The following is a 12,850-nucleotide window of genomic DNA, read 5'->3' as shown; positions in this document are numbered from 1 at the left end:
CCCGTCTGGATTTCTGCAGAGACTTGCAGGTGGACTGCAGGATGCCGTCTATGTCAGTTTTCCTTTTCCGTGTGCACACAGAACACACATGTTAGAGGCATGAAGAAATGTGCTTTTATTTTGTTGTTTCATCCTGGTCTGTTTTATTTTAGAGTAAAATCACTGAAATGTCATAGAAAATAGAGGGCCTGAATAGACGGACAGAATATTGTCAAATGATCTAATCTCCTGTGCGTCTCTACAGATGTGACCCCGGGTCCAAGAATAACAACAAATGTTGCTAAAAAAAAAAACAAACTGTCACTGTCTGTCATTATTTGACCGAAAACAAACATGAAAGGTTTCCCCCACATTGCTGGCTGATTGTACTGTCTACTGCTTGGGCTGACAGAGGTCTTGCATCAGTACTAGACATAATGTAATGTATCTTAATATGTTTTTTTTTTTCTTTTTCTCCTCTCAGACAAGCATGAGACCAAGCTGAAAGGGCTCATTTACTTTCAGGCGATTGAAGAGGTTTATTACGATCACCTGCGCAGTGCCACCAAGGTAACCAACGCTCTTTTTTCATTTCTTACAATTCAGAACTTCATCTGTGATTTTTTTGATATTTGCATGGATGCTAGTTATTTTAACTGTATCAATCAACATAAAATCTGAAGGATGAAATTCCAAAATAGTGCTTATTCATAGTGGAAAATATATACTCAGTTTTTCCAAATACAGATTCTGTACTAAAAACACAATTTATTCTGCTCTAACTCAAACAATTCCTCATAATAAATCTATTTTGACAGCAAGTGCAATTTTCTATTGAAATGGCTGATAAAGTCATTTTAGAATAGATCAACAATTTATTTTAACTGTGAAAATATTGTCAGAGGTTCTGCTGTTTGTGAGCATCAATTAAAATGTTGAGCTGCCAAACTGCATTGCAAAAAAAATTAAGCTATATTTCAAGGCATAGACAGATCCATATTCGACTGGTTTAAATTGTTTATTCTTCTTAAACACCATTTGGTGTTTTGACAAATGTCTCTGAGGAAAAAGATGCAACAGGTGCAGCCTCTGGTCTGAAAAGTCTCCCCCTCTCCCTGTGATCCTCCAGAGTCCCAACCCGTCTCTGACCTTCTGTGTGAAAACCCACGACCGCCTCTACTACATGGTGGCCCCGTCCCCGGAGGCCATGAGGATCTGGATGGATGTCATAGTAACGGGTGCCGAGGGCTACACGCAGTTCCTGAGCTGAGGGACCACTGGGTGACAGATCTGGAGGAAGACAGGGAGTGAGCGAGCACCCAGACACCTGCGAGCCGACCTGAGCTGCTCCCCGCCGGAGCTGGACGACACGCTGCCTCATGGTGTGTGAAACGGATGGACATGTGAAGAGACAAATAATCTGGGGCTCTCATAAAAAGCCTGAAGCCTTCGAGCAAATGAGGGCTTAGTAATGACACCGGTGCTTTTGAAAGAATTCATGAGTTGTATTTATGTTTCAGCCGCTGTGAGAAGGAAAATGATTTGAGCCAATGGATCTATGAAGGGAGCTCTCAATTAGTTCAATCACATTCTGTTACCAAAATGTTAATAATTACAGTAGGATTTATGAGGTTTCAGGAGGAACACTTACTTCATATAAGCACCTGTGAAGCTGATGTGCGCATGCAGTGTTATCACTCTAACTGATGCCTTTTTTTCCCCCTTTTTGATACATTTCTACTTTTTCCCTTGAGTTTGTTAACTTTTCTCGGACGACTAAATAATCTCTTATCATTTCAAAATGCTTAAAGAGTCAACAAATTTTAGTATTAAATATTTTAAAAGAGTCACATGTTACTTATACAATGAAACATTACTTGGTGCCAAATACTTTATGTAATGTTTTGTCAGATTTTTACAATACAAATGTTCATATGACTGTTCAGTGACTATATATATATCGTTCCAAGGGCTTTTCATTCAAGCAGATAACAGAGCATTTACATGTTAGTATTTTACATGAATATGTCAAAGAAAACATTCTATTAACATTTTTAAAAATCATAAATTATAGCCCAGTAAAAATATTATAAAACTGCCATGTACATCTAATAAATAAATATATATATATGATGCATATGTGGGTTTGTTTGTCTGATAAATTAGTTTGTTGCTGACAAATTGGCTAAACCGAGGACATTCAGTTACAAGTTCTTGCTTCCTTAATTACTGTTTCTTGCAAACAAGTCGTTAATTACCAGCTCTCTTTAAATAATCTCACATGCCCTAATGAGCTGCTAGCATTCCCATTTAAATGAGAGCACACAATAGGTGTTCCCTGTAACACATTTCGGTGTTTACACAAGAACAGTCAGGTGGTTTAATTAGTTAAATGGCTCATTAACATTGGTTATCTACAGAAGTTGCTCCAGAAGTAGTGAAATCACACCCTTTGCGTGTATTTCTGGCACAGTGTAATTAATTACATGGCTCGCCCTGCACTAGGTAGGCCACATGAAAATAAAAAAACATGAAGTGAAATTACATGCAACTTAACATGCATGATTCAACATCGAGAAATTTGAAATCACGTACAGGGAAACATCTCATGGAGCCCCGAAAAAAGTCCTCATAAACATGGTCGTGTATGAATTCCTCCATACAGTGCGTCTCTCCTCATGCTCCTGGTTTAGATTGGTGAAAGAGAGGCGCACGTGCAGATAGATGATAATATAAGACCGGGCTGTGTGATTAATTTACTGCAGGGATCAGTGGAATATTTAACAGACGAGCAGGTAATCACTGAAACACACCTTTCCCCTGACAGGTGCCGATTAGATTCAGCATTCCAAAGGTTAATTTTTAATTTGCACGGTTTGAAGTGAAAAACATGTTTAGTGATATTTATTAAAATTAACATCCAATTCATCCTCTGCCGGTTCAGCGCAGGTGAGGGTTCCTTCCTACAGCTCAAACACTTCAGAGGACTACATCTATATATAACGTTCACACCATTTGCGCTTCTCTGACCTTGGGAGAGATTTTCACACACAGATCTTGCCCGGCTGAATAATAAACAGACCTTTAAGAGGGCAGTGTGAGCTCATTACCGTGGTGATGAGCATGAGTGACACCCAGCCTTATTGTTGGTGAAATATTAATGAGCCGAGGGCAATCTCACTTTCACACGCGCAGACTGGCCTTTCCCCCGAGCCTTTAGAGCACAAATAAGACAGTCGGGCTGTGAATTAATACAGGTCTCACATGTATTTTGTCAATATTAATGGGAGATATTAACCTTGTCTGGAAACAACCTTAAAAAATTCTGATGAAATGGAGATATGTCTCGGCTAAGAGGATGAGCTTAGAGCATCACTTGTCAAAGACTTCCACTCGCACATCCTTCATAACATTTCAGCGCTAGACATTTGTAATTTATAAGTTTTCGTATCCGCATGTGAGTTCAGAGTAATTTAGGAGATTAAAGGGAAATATCTCCTGCCCAACCCCGAACATGTCCACACACACACACACACACGCACACACAGGCGTAGCAGATGAAAGAAGCTTTCACTAAATGCATCTGATACACCAGTGAAAGTTCCACTCTTTATGCTCACTGCTTTGAACAAATCATCTTTGCTCTCTCTGAAGGCAATCTAATATGACAGCCGTTAATTCAGAATAGGGAACACAATACATACAAATCATTAAATTACAATACAAGAGGCATGTTTTCGGATTTCATGGCAAGCACAACAGTAGCATCTGAAAAATATCCAGAGGGGAAAATGAGGGAAAGCACCAGCGCTGACCTAATGAGGCCAACAAAAACACGGATCTTGAACGCCACAACTGCACCCCAGTGTGGGATATTATTCTTTTGTATCATCCATGAATGTGAAGTACTTTACAATAACACTGAAGTATGAAAACTTGTAGTAACTGTGACTATCATACTGTACGTGTTCAGTCCTAGTATTCACGTTAGCTCTTGTCTGTTGCATGATCATTTTGGGGTACCATTGGCCTTGACCTTTGCCGTAAGCGTATTTCTTTGCTTATACATTTGATGATGTAGGACTTAGATTTACAGTTGAATTAATTTGAAGCATCACCCACATGACCAAAATGCAATATGATGAAGTGATGAAGAACGAAAATGTCATTTGTTTTTACAAAAGAGCCAGCAGTTTAAAATTAGTTAAACAGATTAGCATGCAGAATTTAAAGTTCAGCATAAATGTGAAATAAAGTTGAGTGACTGTTCATCTCTGATGGGTGAAGGGTATAAATTGTGTTATGAGCATGACGCATATGGCCTGAATGAATATCGGCTGTGTAAAGCTCAGAGGTGACAGACATTGAGCCTCTGGAGCATAAATGGCTCTGCAGGGCAGCATGACACTGCCTGAGTGCTGAGAATGACACAGAGGAACCATTTGGGACTTGTTTGCCTAAAGAGATAAAATTTTGAAGAACACAAGTGATGCACGAACAGTATGTCTGAGTACTAATCTGTGACATTATCCCATTATTATGTTCCGCTCTGGGTTATTCTGCTGTTGATGTTGTGTTTTTCGTCACGTCATCTGTAACTTGGGTTAATTCCATGAGCTTTTCCTCCAAGACTCCATAATATGTGACAATCTGTCAAGCTGCTGACACTAAGTAAAATTTTACAATATAGACACCTTCATTCAAGATGCCATTAGAAGTTAGAGCTAGTTAGAGCCAGCTAAAAGCTGTGACATCCCAGAGGAAGACAAAACAGACGCTGTAGTCCTATACATCAAATGCCTCTAATTTACCATGAAGTCCTTGAGGTATAGCAAGTAAACACAACCCTGTGACTGACTGGTTCAGATCTGTCATGGCTGAATGCAAATTAAGTTAACTTAGGTAACACTCGTGAATGAAAATGTCATCACGCTTGTCACGTTTTTGAGACGTGATTAACCGTTTTCATGCCAAACGTAAAAACAAACAGGAGTGATTTGTAGGCCGAACACACACAAAAACATCCACAAATCCCCACTGAGAGGCTTCCATTCACAAGTTGTAACTGAATTCCATGTTTTCATCGTATGTTCAAAGAGGGGCAAAAGTTGAGGACAATAAATTCTGAGAGAGATGATGATGAAATGATGGTGTAACCCCTACTAACATGCCATACATGCACTTGGCATGCAGCATCGACTTTTCTGACTTCTGGGCTCATACACAACATTCAGACAATGAATTTGGGTATCAACTGCTGGACAGCCTTGTCTCAGTAAAGAATAGGATGATAAAGATTTCAAATATATCTCAAGTCTACTTTGATGCAAAGTTTGACGACGTTCCTTAACTCACCAGCTGTTAAATTTGGTTTAAAATATATATTTAGATAATCCAGATTTTGCTCTGAGACACTGAGCCCATTGGATTATTCAAAGCAAGAAGGAGAATTAAAGGTACTTAGTGGCGCAATTTACACATTTTACATGTTCTCCGAAATAATGACAAAGGAAATTGCACTTAATAGTGGAGACAGCGGGGAAATGCAGCAGTGCTGTCATGAACACCTTGGATTTCTCTCATGATGAGCAAACAGGAAGCCCTCCATGGACCAATTAATACAGACAGAGAGAGCAGTCAGCGATTTCCTGGGAGACCCTCCAACTTCACCAGCTACTATCTCAATCTGGTCTCCATTACATCCACATTTATCTAGATTGCATCAGGTTGCCTTTCTACAAATCTCTCAAAGCTCCTCTCATATGGTAGCTACCACTCAGTGGGCATTCTGCTGAATTGCTCCTCTGTAACAGGGCTGTCCCTTTAAATGACTCAGATTAACACAGATGGACTTGTGTGTGTCAGAGTCCCACACAGAATGTTTTACTCCAATTCAATAAAACCTACGCAGACAGCTTCTGTAGATTAACTCTATACAAAGGACATGTTCCCCTTTGTGTGGAAACAACTTCTCTGTAGCCATTCTGGATAATGTGATTATGTGCACTCAATTCAAGTTGGATGTTTCCCGACTTTTAATCAATACACAGACATGCTGCTCAGTGGACAAATCTATTAGGGGCTAGACACTAGTGTCCCGTCAATATGCAAATTCAGCAGAACTGGAAAAAAGCCCATTGGCTTTGGTAAAATGATAATGTCACAGAGATGCAACTCAGCAAATCAGATGGAGGAATGGTTGGACAGGGAGGGGTGCAAAAACAGAGGTGAGAAAGGAAAACAACAGGTATGGATAGAGAGAGAGAGAGAGAGAGAGAGAGAGAGAGAGAGATGCAAATCCCATGGCAACAGCAACCAGAAAACAAGTCTAAAATAGGGGGCAGTGTCCGCTATTACTATAGCAACAGGAGAACAGCACATTCACTCAGCATCGGGATTTGCTGAAAGGAGAAAAACAAAGCTTTACTCCTCACATAATTGTTATTGACAGTATTTACAAGTAAATTAATTTGGCTCTGACAGCTGTGTCTCACTAAATTAGCTGCAAAATGAAGGATTCTGAAATAAATTAGGATAGCAGGCAATAACAAAGGGAAAGAAATCCTCTCCCATTATTCACTAACTCAGTGTCATTTCATCAAACAATGCTCCAGTAAAAAAAAATAAGTAAATAAATAAATAAAATTAAACCATGATTAGGCATAATTACAACAGAATAACTGCAGAGTAACAATACAATGATGACAATATGGACTCTAAACTGAAAAACATGTTTAGTGATATTTATTAAAATGAACATTATAGTTCATCCTCAGAAAGTATCTTTTAAGTATGGTAATAAATCACACTCTCATCAGTGAGATAGTCTTTTCTCTAAAGACCTGATTATCGCAAGCTGTTCTGTTTTGACAGTATACAAATGATCCTGGTAAAACTGTAACACAAAATATTTACGCTTTAAAAACTGCAGCACTGATATCCACGCCCGGTTTGTTTACGTGAAACATGTGCAGTCTGCACTGAAGGAAAAAAAGACAACAACACAGTGATGCTTCGCCTTGCCTACCGTCAACCAATAACATTTCATATGTAACCGCTTTAAACCAATGACAGAACGGCAGTCTGAGCACGCGCAGCCAATCGCTCTGAGCGTGGACCACTGATGCAACGGAGATGCAACAGACTTCTGCTGAACAACAAAGTGCGTTGTGAATCAAATAGTCCCTCTCCAAAACAACAGCACGCAGCGTTGTGAAGTACATTCTCTGAACCGTGCTGCGGTGTATTTGAGAGCCAAATCAAGCTTATCAGCAACTTATGGACAGTTATTTAAAGGAGTCGTCTACGCTGTCGAGCTCAGAAAATAGCGCCACTGCCCCGTTTCCTAGCAACAACGGGGTATCGAAAAAACAATGGCGAGGCGTAACGCGTTACAGTAATGTGATTACTTTTTTGGATTACTACTGAAATATAAACACGAAACGAGTCGAACAACTTGTAATGAGTTGAAATTTCCATTTTTTATACAATCATGTACCATCTATGTATTTGTCCTCTGACTTAAGTATTACCTTAAGATTTCTACAGCTAGGCTAAGGTAAAAACATAGCATCCCCCGCCCCTCTTTCCATGGTAAGTTAACTACTGTACACGGTAACTTTAATACATTTAAATTCAAGCCGACTTTTGTAAATAAAGTTTGCTGCCTTCTACTTCTGTTCGTGTTTCCTTTTACTCCACAGGAGCAACGCTTTTAAAAGGCATCGCCATTTCGTGGCTGTTTAATACAAGAAATTAGTTATTATTGTAACTAAACAAAACGTACTACACGAAGTGTCAGTATTACTTTCGAAAGAAGCATCAAGGAACGAGTATCTACTTTTCTCTCGGAGCTCAGCCGTGAGTTTGTGGGCTGTCCTTCGGTGAGACGCGGCGGACGGGGGCGGAGGGATCTGCACTCACCAGCCCGGTCTGCCCTGGTGACGCACTCGGTTGCTAGGTGTGAATGAACTGATGCTTTCTCACAATTAAGCAGCTCCTCAGTTTACAGGTCGACCACAACAAAGCAACAACTCGTCCCTTTTGCGCCGTCCCGGATATTCCGAGCTAAAATATGGCTCTTTAAACTCGTGAAGTTGTTGGACCCGAGAAGAAGCCGTGCTTTGCTTTAGCAACGCACCACCAAGCGCTCTACATTTTTCTCTGCAATGATGGAGTAAGTCAAACTCTTCTCTACTCTCCATCCACAGAGCTGTGTCAAGTTTGTTGCTGTGTTGTTGTTGTTGTTGTTGTTGTTGTTGTTATGTTTATCAGTTTGTTGTGTCTGCTTGTGTGTCACAAGTGGTTACAGCTGCGGAGTGGTCGACCTTTGGCTGGTTTCTCTGTCATATGTGTCTTCTAATTGAAAATCCATAAAGGCTACTTGGCTAAATATTTCATGCTTCTTCAATGACGTTCTTTCCGGGTTTTTAGCCTGTTTTGATAACAGTGCTTGGCAGAGTTAATATTAGAGTTGTGATATGTATGTGGTGGTATTATGGTAACTTATGTGTTGGTATTATGGTAACTTATATTTCATGTAAAAGCATAGCCTAGAGTCTTTGTTCTGCGAACTAGACAATAGTAGTATGGCGTTTCTGTCACTGTCAAACGGATGTTTTGATTCATTGATTTGATTTATTTAGATATCACATTATTGTCACCTAAAGTGCTTAAGTGATCAAACAGGGTGATTAGTTTAAAAGGAACATTGGATTGGTAGCAGCTGAACTGCATTAATCCGGTTTAATGATCAGTGTGTCTGCAGAGTTAATCCAGTGCTTCTTGACAACAGTTGGGCCGTTGACAGCGTCACCAGGTCCCACGTGTTTTGAGGATGTCTAGTGACTTTTGCCTTGAGACAGGTCAAAGCCCAAAGGACACAGCTCTTACCTCTGTATCACTGACTGTACCATTTCTGTTCTTGGACAGAAGTACTTGAAATAACTGTTTGATGATGATGATTGATTCATTGTGTTGTACATTGATGTATTGTTACAGGTGGATGTTGAGGAGAGTTACTTGCATATTGCTCACAACCCCTTGATTCTTGTATGATGACTTGCAGGTGATTTCTTCACTGTAGCCCCTCCATAAACAGACTCACAGAGTCATGTTGAGAAACTTGCCGAGGACAGCTGGAGTGATATTCCTGATCCCATCAGTCGACTGAAGAAGTTGCATCCTTTCAGCCGTGCATTTCTGATCCCTGTTTGTGTTTACCCTCTAGGTTTCATTATGCTCACCCAGCCCTGCTCTCTGTGGCCCATCTGTCAGACCCCGCTTGCTCTCAGCATATGTTTGGACTTGGACTGAATCAAAGCACCAACAGACAAAATGATGGCAACATCAGCTCCTGTTTGGAAGACACTTCGTGTCTGCCCGGCAGACCCCCTCGCTCTCTCTCACCCACAGGCTAACCACAGCCAATCACAGGGGTGCAGGGGGGAGGTGTCAGAGGAGAGTCAGCACTTAATTGGTGAGTTGCAGCGAGTACGCTTTTTTATATTTTTCCCCATTTCAGGTGGGCTCGGCACTGCAGCACATTCGTCCTTCTTGAACAGTAAGTAATAAACTAGCTACGGCTAATATACAGATATGCTGCAACTTAGAAAAAAATCTTGCTTTGCATTTACTATCGTCGATCAGATTATGCCTTTAGAAGACTGTTTCGTACGATGTGGGATGATTGATATTTTTATAACATTTGCATGAACGTTATTATTCAGCTGTGATATTTTCCTCCACCAAACAGCATGTAACAATTGCATTTATTTTTTCTCCTCAATAGGTGATGGTCTCACTGACTGGATGACGGAAGAAGTGGATTTCTCCTCGTACCTCCCAAACCCTCCTTCCCCTCCCTCCTCCACCAATGCCTCCCTTCCCCCTTCACCCCTTCAGAATGATATCCAGGTGCCCTCTGACTTGGAGGTCATGACCTCTCTGCTGCAAGAGGAACTCGCCCAACTAGAGGACTACTTCCTGTCTGAACCACTGCCAGAGAAAGGGCCGAGGCTGGGAAAATGCGACAGAGGTCCACTGCCGGCGGGTCCTCAGCCGTTCAGTCAGCTGCCATACGCATCATACTCTACATCCAACCAATCGGAATCCAGCCCACTTCTTGTTACCCTGGCAACGGGAGAACTGGACCTGCTGAGTATCTGTGGCGGGCCCATTGGGCGATCCAAAATTCCAAGACACGCCCCGTACAGCTGCAGTCGTCCCAGTGGGTGTGGTAGGAAAAGGGTTCCTGATGGTGTGAGGTTCAGTGAAGGCTATGATTTGAGTTCCAAAGGAAGTAACTCAGGTAACTCAGTGGTCACCCTTACAGGTAACTATGGCTGTGTAGAGGACGAGCAACTGGTAGGCAAAAGCTACTGTCTGGGTAGTGCAGTCGAGGTCAGAAGATGTGCCGCTCTACCAAAAGAAGAGAAAAATTGCTGTTTCAGTCAAGATGTCATAGGTGGTCCGAAGGTTGTTGGTGGTGGATTTGGCTTTGGTGGATCACTTGACGTCCCACACAAGAAAGAGGATCTGCTGATGTATAGCATGAGGGAGGTCAGCGGAGCCACTGGTAGCAACGAGGTTCTGAACAGTATCAAAACCAGTGTGGAGGTGACGAAAGCCAGCGTTTCTTGGAAATCAGAGAGCAGCGAAGGTTGTTACCTTGCAGCAACACCACAGTCTGAGGCCTATCATAGCTTCTTAGGCAACATCAACGAGCAGGTGAAATCAGAGAGTCTGCAGATAGGGCAACATGATTTACACTGTAATTTCCTGGAGGATCAGGGCCCAGACTGTGTTTTAATGGCTAGGGAGAGTCTAACCTTGGAGTCTTTAGGGCACAGACAGGCGTGCAGGCTGAAGGAAGACCACTGTGCTTTGAAATACGACGTGGACATCATTCCAGCTGAAGGCGGCGAACGCAAACAGAAGAAGAGAGATCAGAACAAAACTGCCGCTCACAGGTAAGTTTTAGTTTCTGCTCAATGAAATATAACTTTTGACGTGATTTGGCAGGTTAAGATCTAATCCTTGTTTTGCTTAATGCAGGTATCGCCAGCGAAAAAGGGCGGAGCTAGATTCTTTGGAGGAACAGTTGCATTGCCTTGAAGGGAGGAACCGGGAGCTCCGGGACAAGGCAGAGTCGGTAGAACGTGAAATCCAGTATGTCAAAGACCTGCTGATTGAAGTTTACAAGGCCCGTAGCCAAAGGCACAAGCAGGACACAACAGCGTAACACCAAGCTCCTGCAAGTACATTTGAAGAGGGCGTAACAGGGAAAATGTTTGTGTTTTTAAGATTGTTTAATTTTTTTGTTGGCGGGCGGGGTAAATGCATGCTTTGCTAATGTGAATTATTTTTTACATTTTAAATCAACACTATCCAATGCTTCCATTGCTTTCGCACTCTAATCACTTGAGCCTGCACTGTGGCATTGCAATGCTTTAAATGACAATCATTTTTAATAGATCGCGCACTGCGTGAATCTACTAATTGAAATAGGGTTATTTCTGAAGAAGTAATGTTATTCATTATGCAGGTTCTATTTTCAATAGCCTTATATTGGAATTGATGTCAGCAATAGAACTTAATGTATTTTTTTTTTCAACTTAAAATTTTTATTTGCCATTGATGATGTATCACCCTTTTCAGTAGCTGAAGTAGTCATGTATGTTGTTGACTTCAACATGTGAAACAGCTTCATTTCATTTTGAACACACCTTTCAAACCAAATACTTTTCTAGAATAATTTCTAGCCTCCCTTGATCAGCAGATGATATTTCAAATGCTACGAATATTTCAAAATATTAGAATTGTGGTTGAAGTTGACTTTTGAAATTGCGGAAAGAACTGCTGAAAAACTTGTCGTCATTGACCTAAGAAAAAATGTACAATTTCCTCATTTTAATACTACTAAAATTTTAGTTTTTTTTTTAGTTTTTTGACAAAGCATTCGATTGACATCAGGTTTACTGCAGCCCTAAATATTTATTAGCTGATGGGATTTGTATGTAGTTGTTTGTCTTTCTTTTGCTAAAGGTCAGACATCTACATTTTAACTTGCTTTATTGGAAATGTTACTTTATCTGCTGTATTTACATACTTTTTTTCCTGATACATGAATTACTTCTAATGGAACATATCATCTATCATCCAGCAAATTATACATTCTGTGACCAAAAGAGGACTAATTTATTATTTGTTTTGACGGTGGAAACTGACATTTTATTGTGTTTGTGGCAATTTGTAAAATTGTCTTTTGCATATTGCAAATTATACAATCTGATTTGTAGCTCAGGATATGCAATCCAGTCCTCCAGTCCTACTAATGTCAGTGGATGAATCAAGGCAGGAGACTACAAACTCCTGTCCTTCATTTTACATGGTAAAGATTTCACTGCTATTGGTTTTCCTGATGTAAAAAGAAAAAGGTTTTACTTATTGTACAAATATTAGAGTTTTAGCATCCTCCCTCTGCATGTGTTTTCCATAAATGTACTCTTTCTCTCTCTCTCTATTGGAATATGAAATTTAGGATTTCAGAAACAAGTCGGGGATTCTTTCTCTAAACTGCTTGTTAAGGCAATAAGTTTTATAGGCCTCTGGCTGATCTGCACTAATTTGTAACAACTTTTGTATGTTCAGGAAGTGGAGTGTGTTAGCCTTTTCTTTGTAGAAAATTAACAGAAAAAAAAATCTCATTAGATTATTTGTTGAGGCTTTTGCAGTGTAGCTTTGGTGTAAGAGGATATGGTCTCATTTCTTTCCAATTCATTGGTTGCTGAGCAAATAACCACAACTGTTACTGTTAAACACGCCTCGACTGACGTTCCGTTCCTTTCTATGCATATTTATTTTAAGACAA

General features: G+C 40.5%; 2 protein-coding genes across 6 annotated transcripts in view; both read left to right on the top strand.

The window, feature by feature from the left end:
* The window catches only part of LOC121617234 (pleckstrin homology-like domain family B member 1), a 29,625-nt gene extending 27,516 nt beyond the window's left edge, over positions 1 to 2,109 (top strand). For all 5 annotated transcript variants that reach the window (XM_041952335.1, XM_041952334.1, XM_041952336.1 and 2 more), the window contains 2 exons: positions 464 to 549; positions 1,109 to 2,109. In XM_041952335.1, the coding sequence (XP_041808269.1) occupies positions 464 to 549; positions 1,109 to 1,249 (227 nt within the window). In that variant the 3' untranslated portion in view covers positions 1,250 to 2,109. The remainder of the gene's footprint in view (positions 1 to 463; positions 550 to 1,108) is intronic.
* Positions 2,110 to 9,315: 7,206 nt separating this feature from the next.
* atf5a (activating transcription factor 5a) lies at positions 9,316 to 11,246 on the top strand. Its single transcript, XM_041953032.1, has 3 exons — positions 9,316 to 9,457; positions 9,770 to 10,949; positions 11,035 to 11,246. The coding sequence occupies exons 1-3, from the start codon at positions 9,316 to 9,318 to the stop codon at positions 11,219 to 11,221; spliced, it is 1,509 nt and encodes a 502-aa protein (XP_041808966.1). The 3' UTR covers positions 11,222 to 11,246.
* The last annotated feature ends 1,604 nt before the right edge of the window (positions 11,247 to 12,850 follow it).

Source organism: Chelmon rostratus, chromosome 14 (genome assembly GCF_017976325.1).
Source record: "Chelmon rostratus isolate fCheRos1 chromosome 14, fCheRos1.pri, whole genome shotgun sequence".
NCBI lineage: Eukaryota > Metazoa > Chordata > Actinopteri > Chaetodontiformes > Chaetodontidae > Chelmon > Chelmon rostratus.
The sequence above is the reverse complement of the archived record's forward strand: the minus strand, read 5'-3'. Positions and strand labels throughout refer to the sequence as shown.

What these genes read in the sequence shown, in the direction of transcription:
- atf5a (XM_041953032.1), top strand. Translation starts at nt 9,316, where the DNA reads ATGATGGCAACATCAGCTCCTGTTTGGAAGACACTTCGTGTCTGCCCG. An exon ending in GGAGAGTCAGCACTTAATTG is followed by an intron (nt 9,458 to 9,769) that starts GTGAGTTGCAGC and finishes TCTCCTCAATAG; the next exon opens with GTGATGGTCTCACTGACTGG. An exon ending in AACAAAACTGCCGCTCACAG is followed by an intron (nt 10,950 to 11,034) that starts GTAAGTTTTAGT and finishes TGCTTAATGCAG; the next exon opens with GTATCGCCAGCGAAAAAGGG.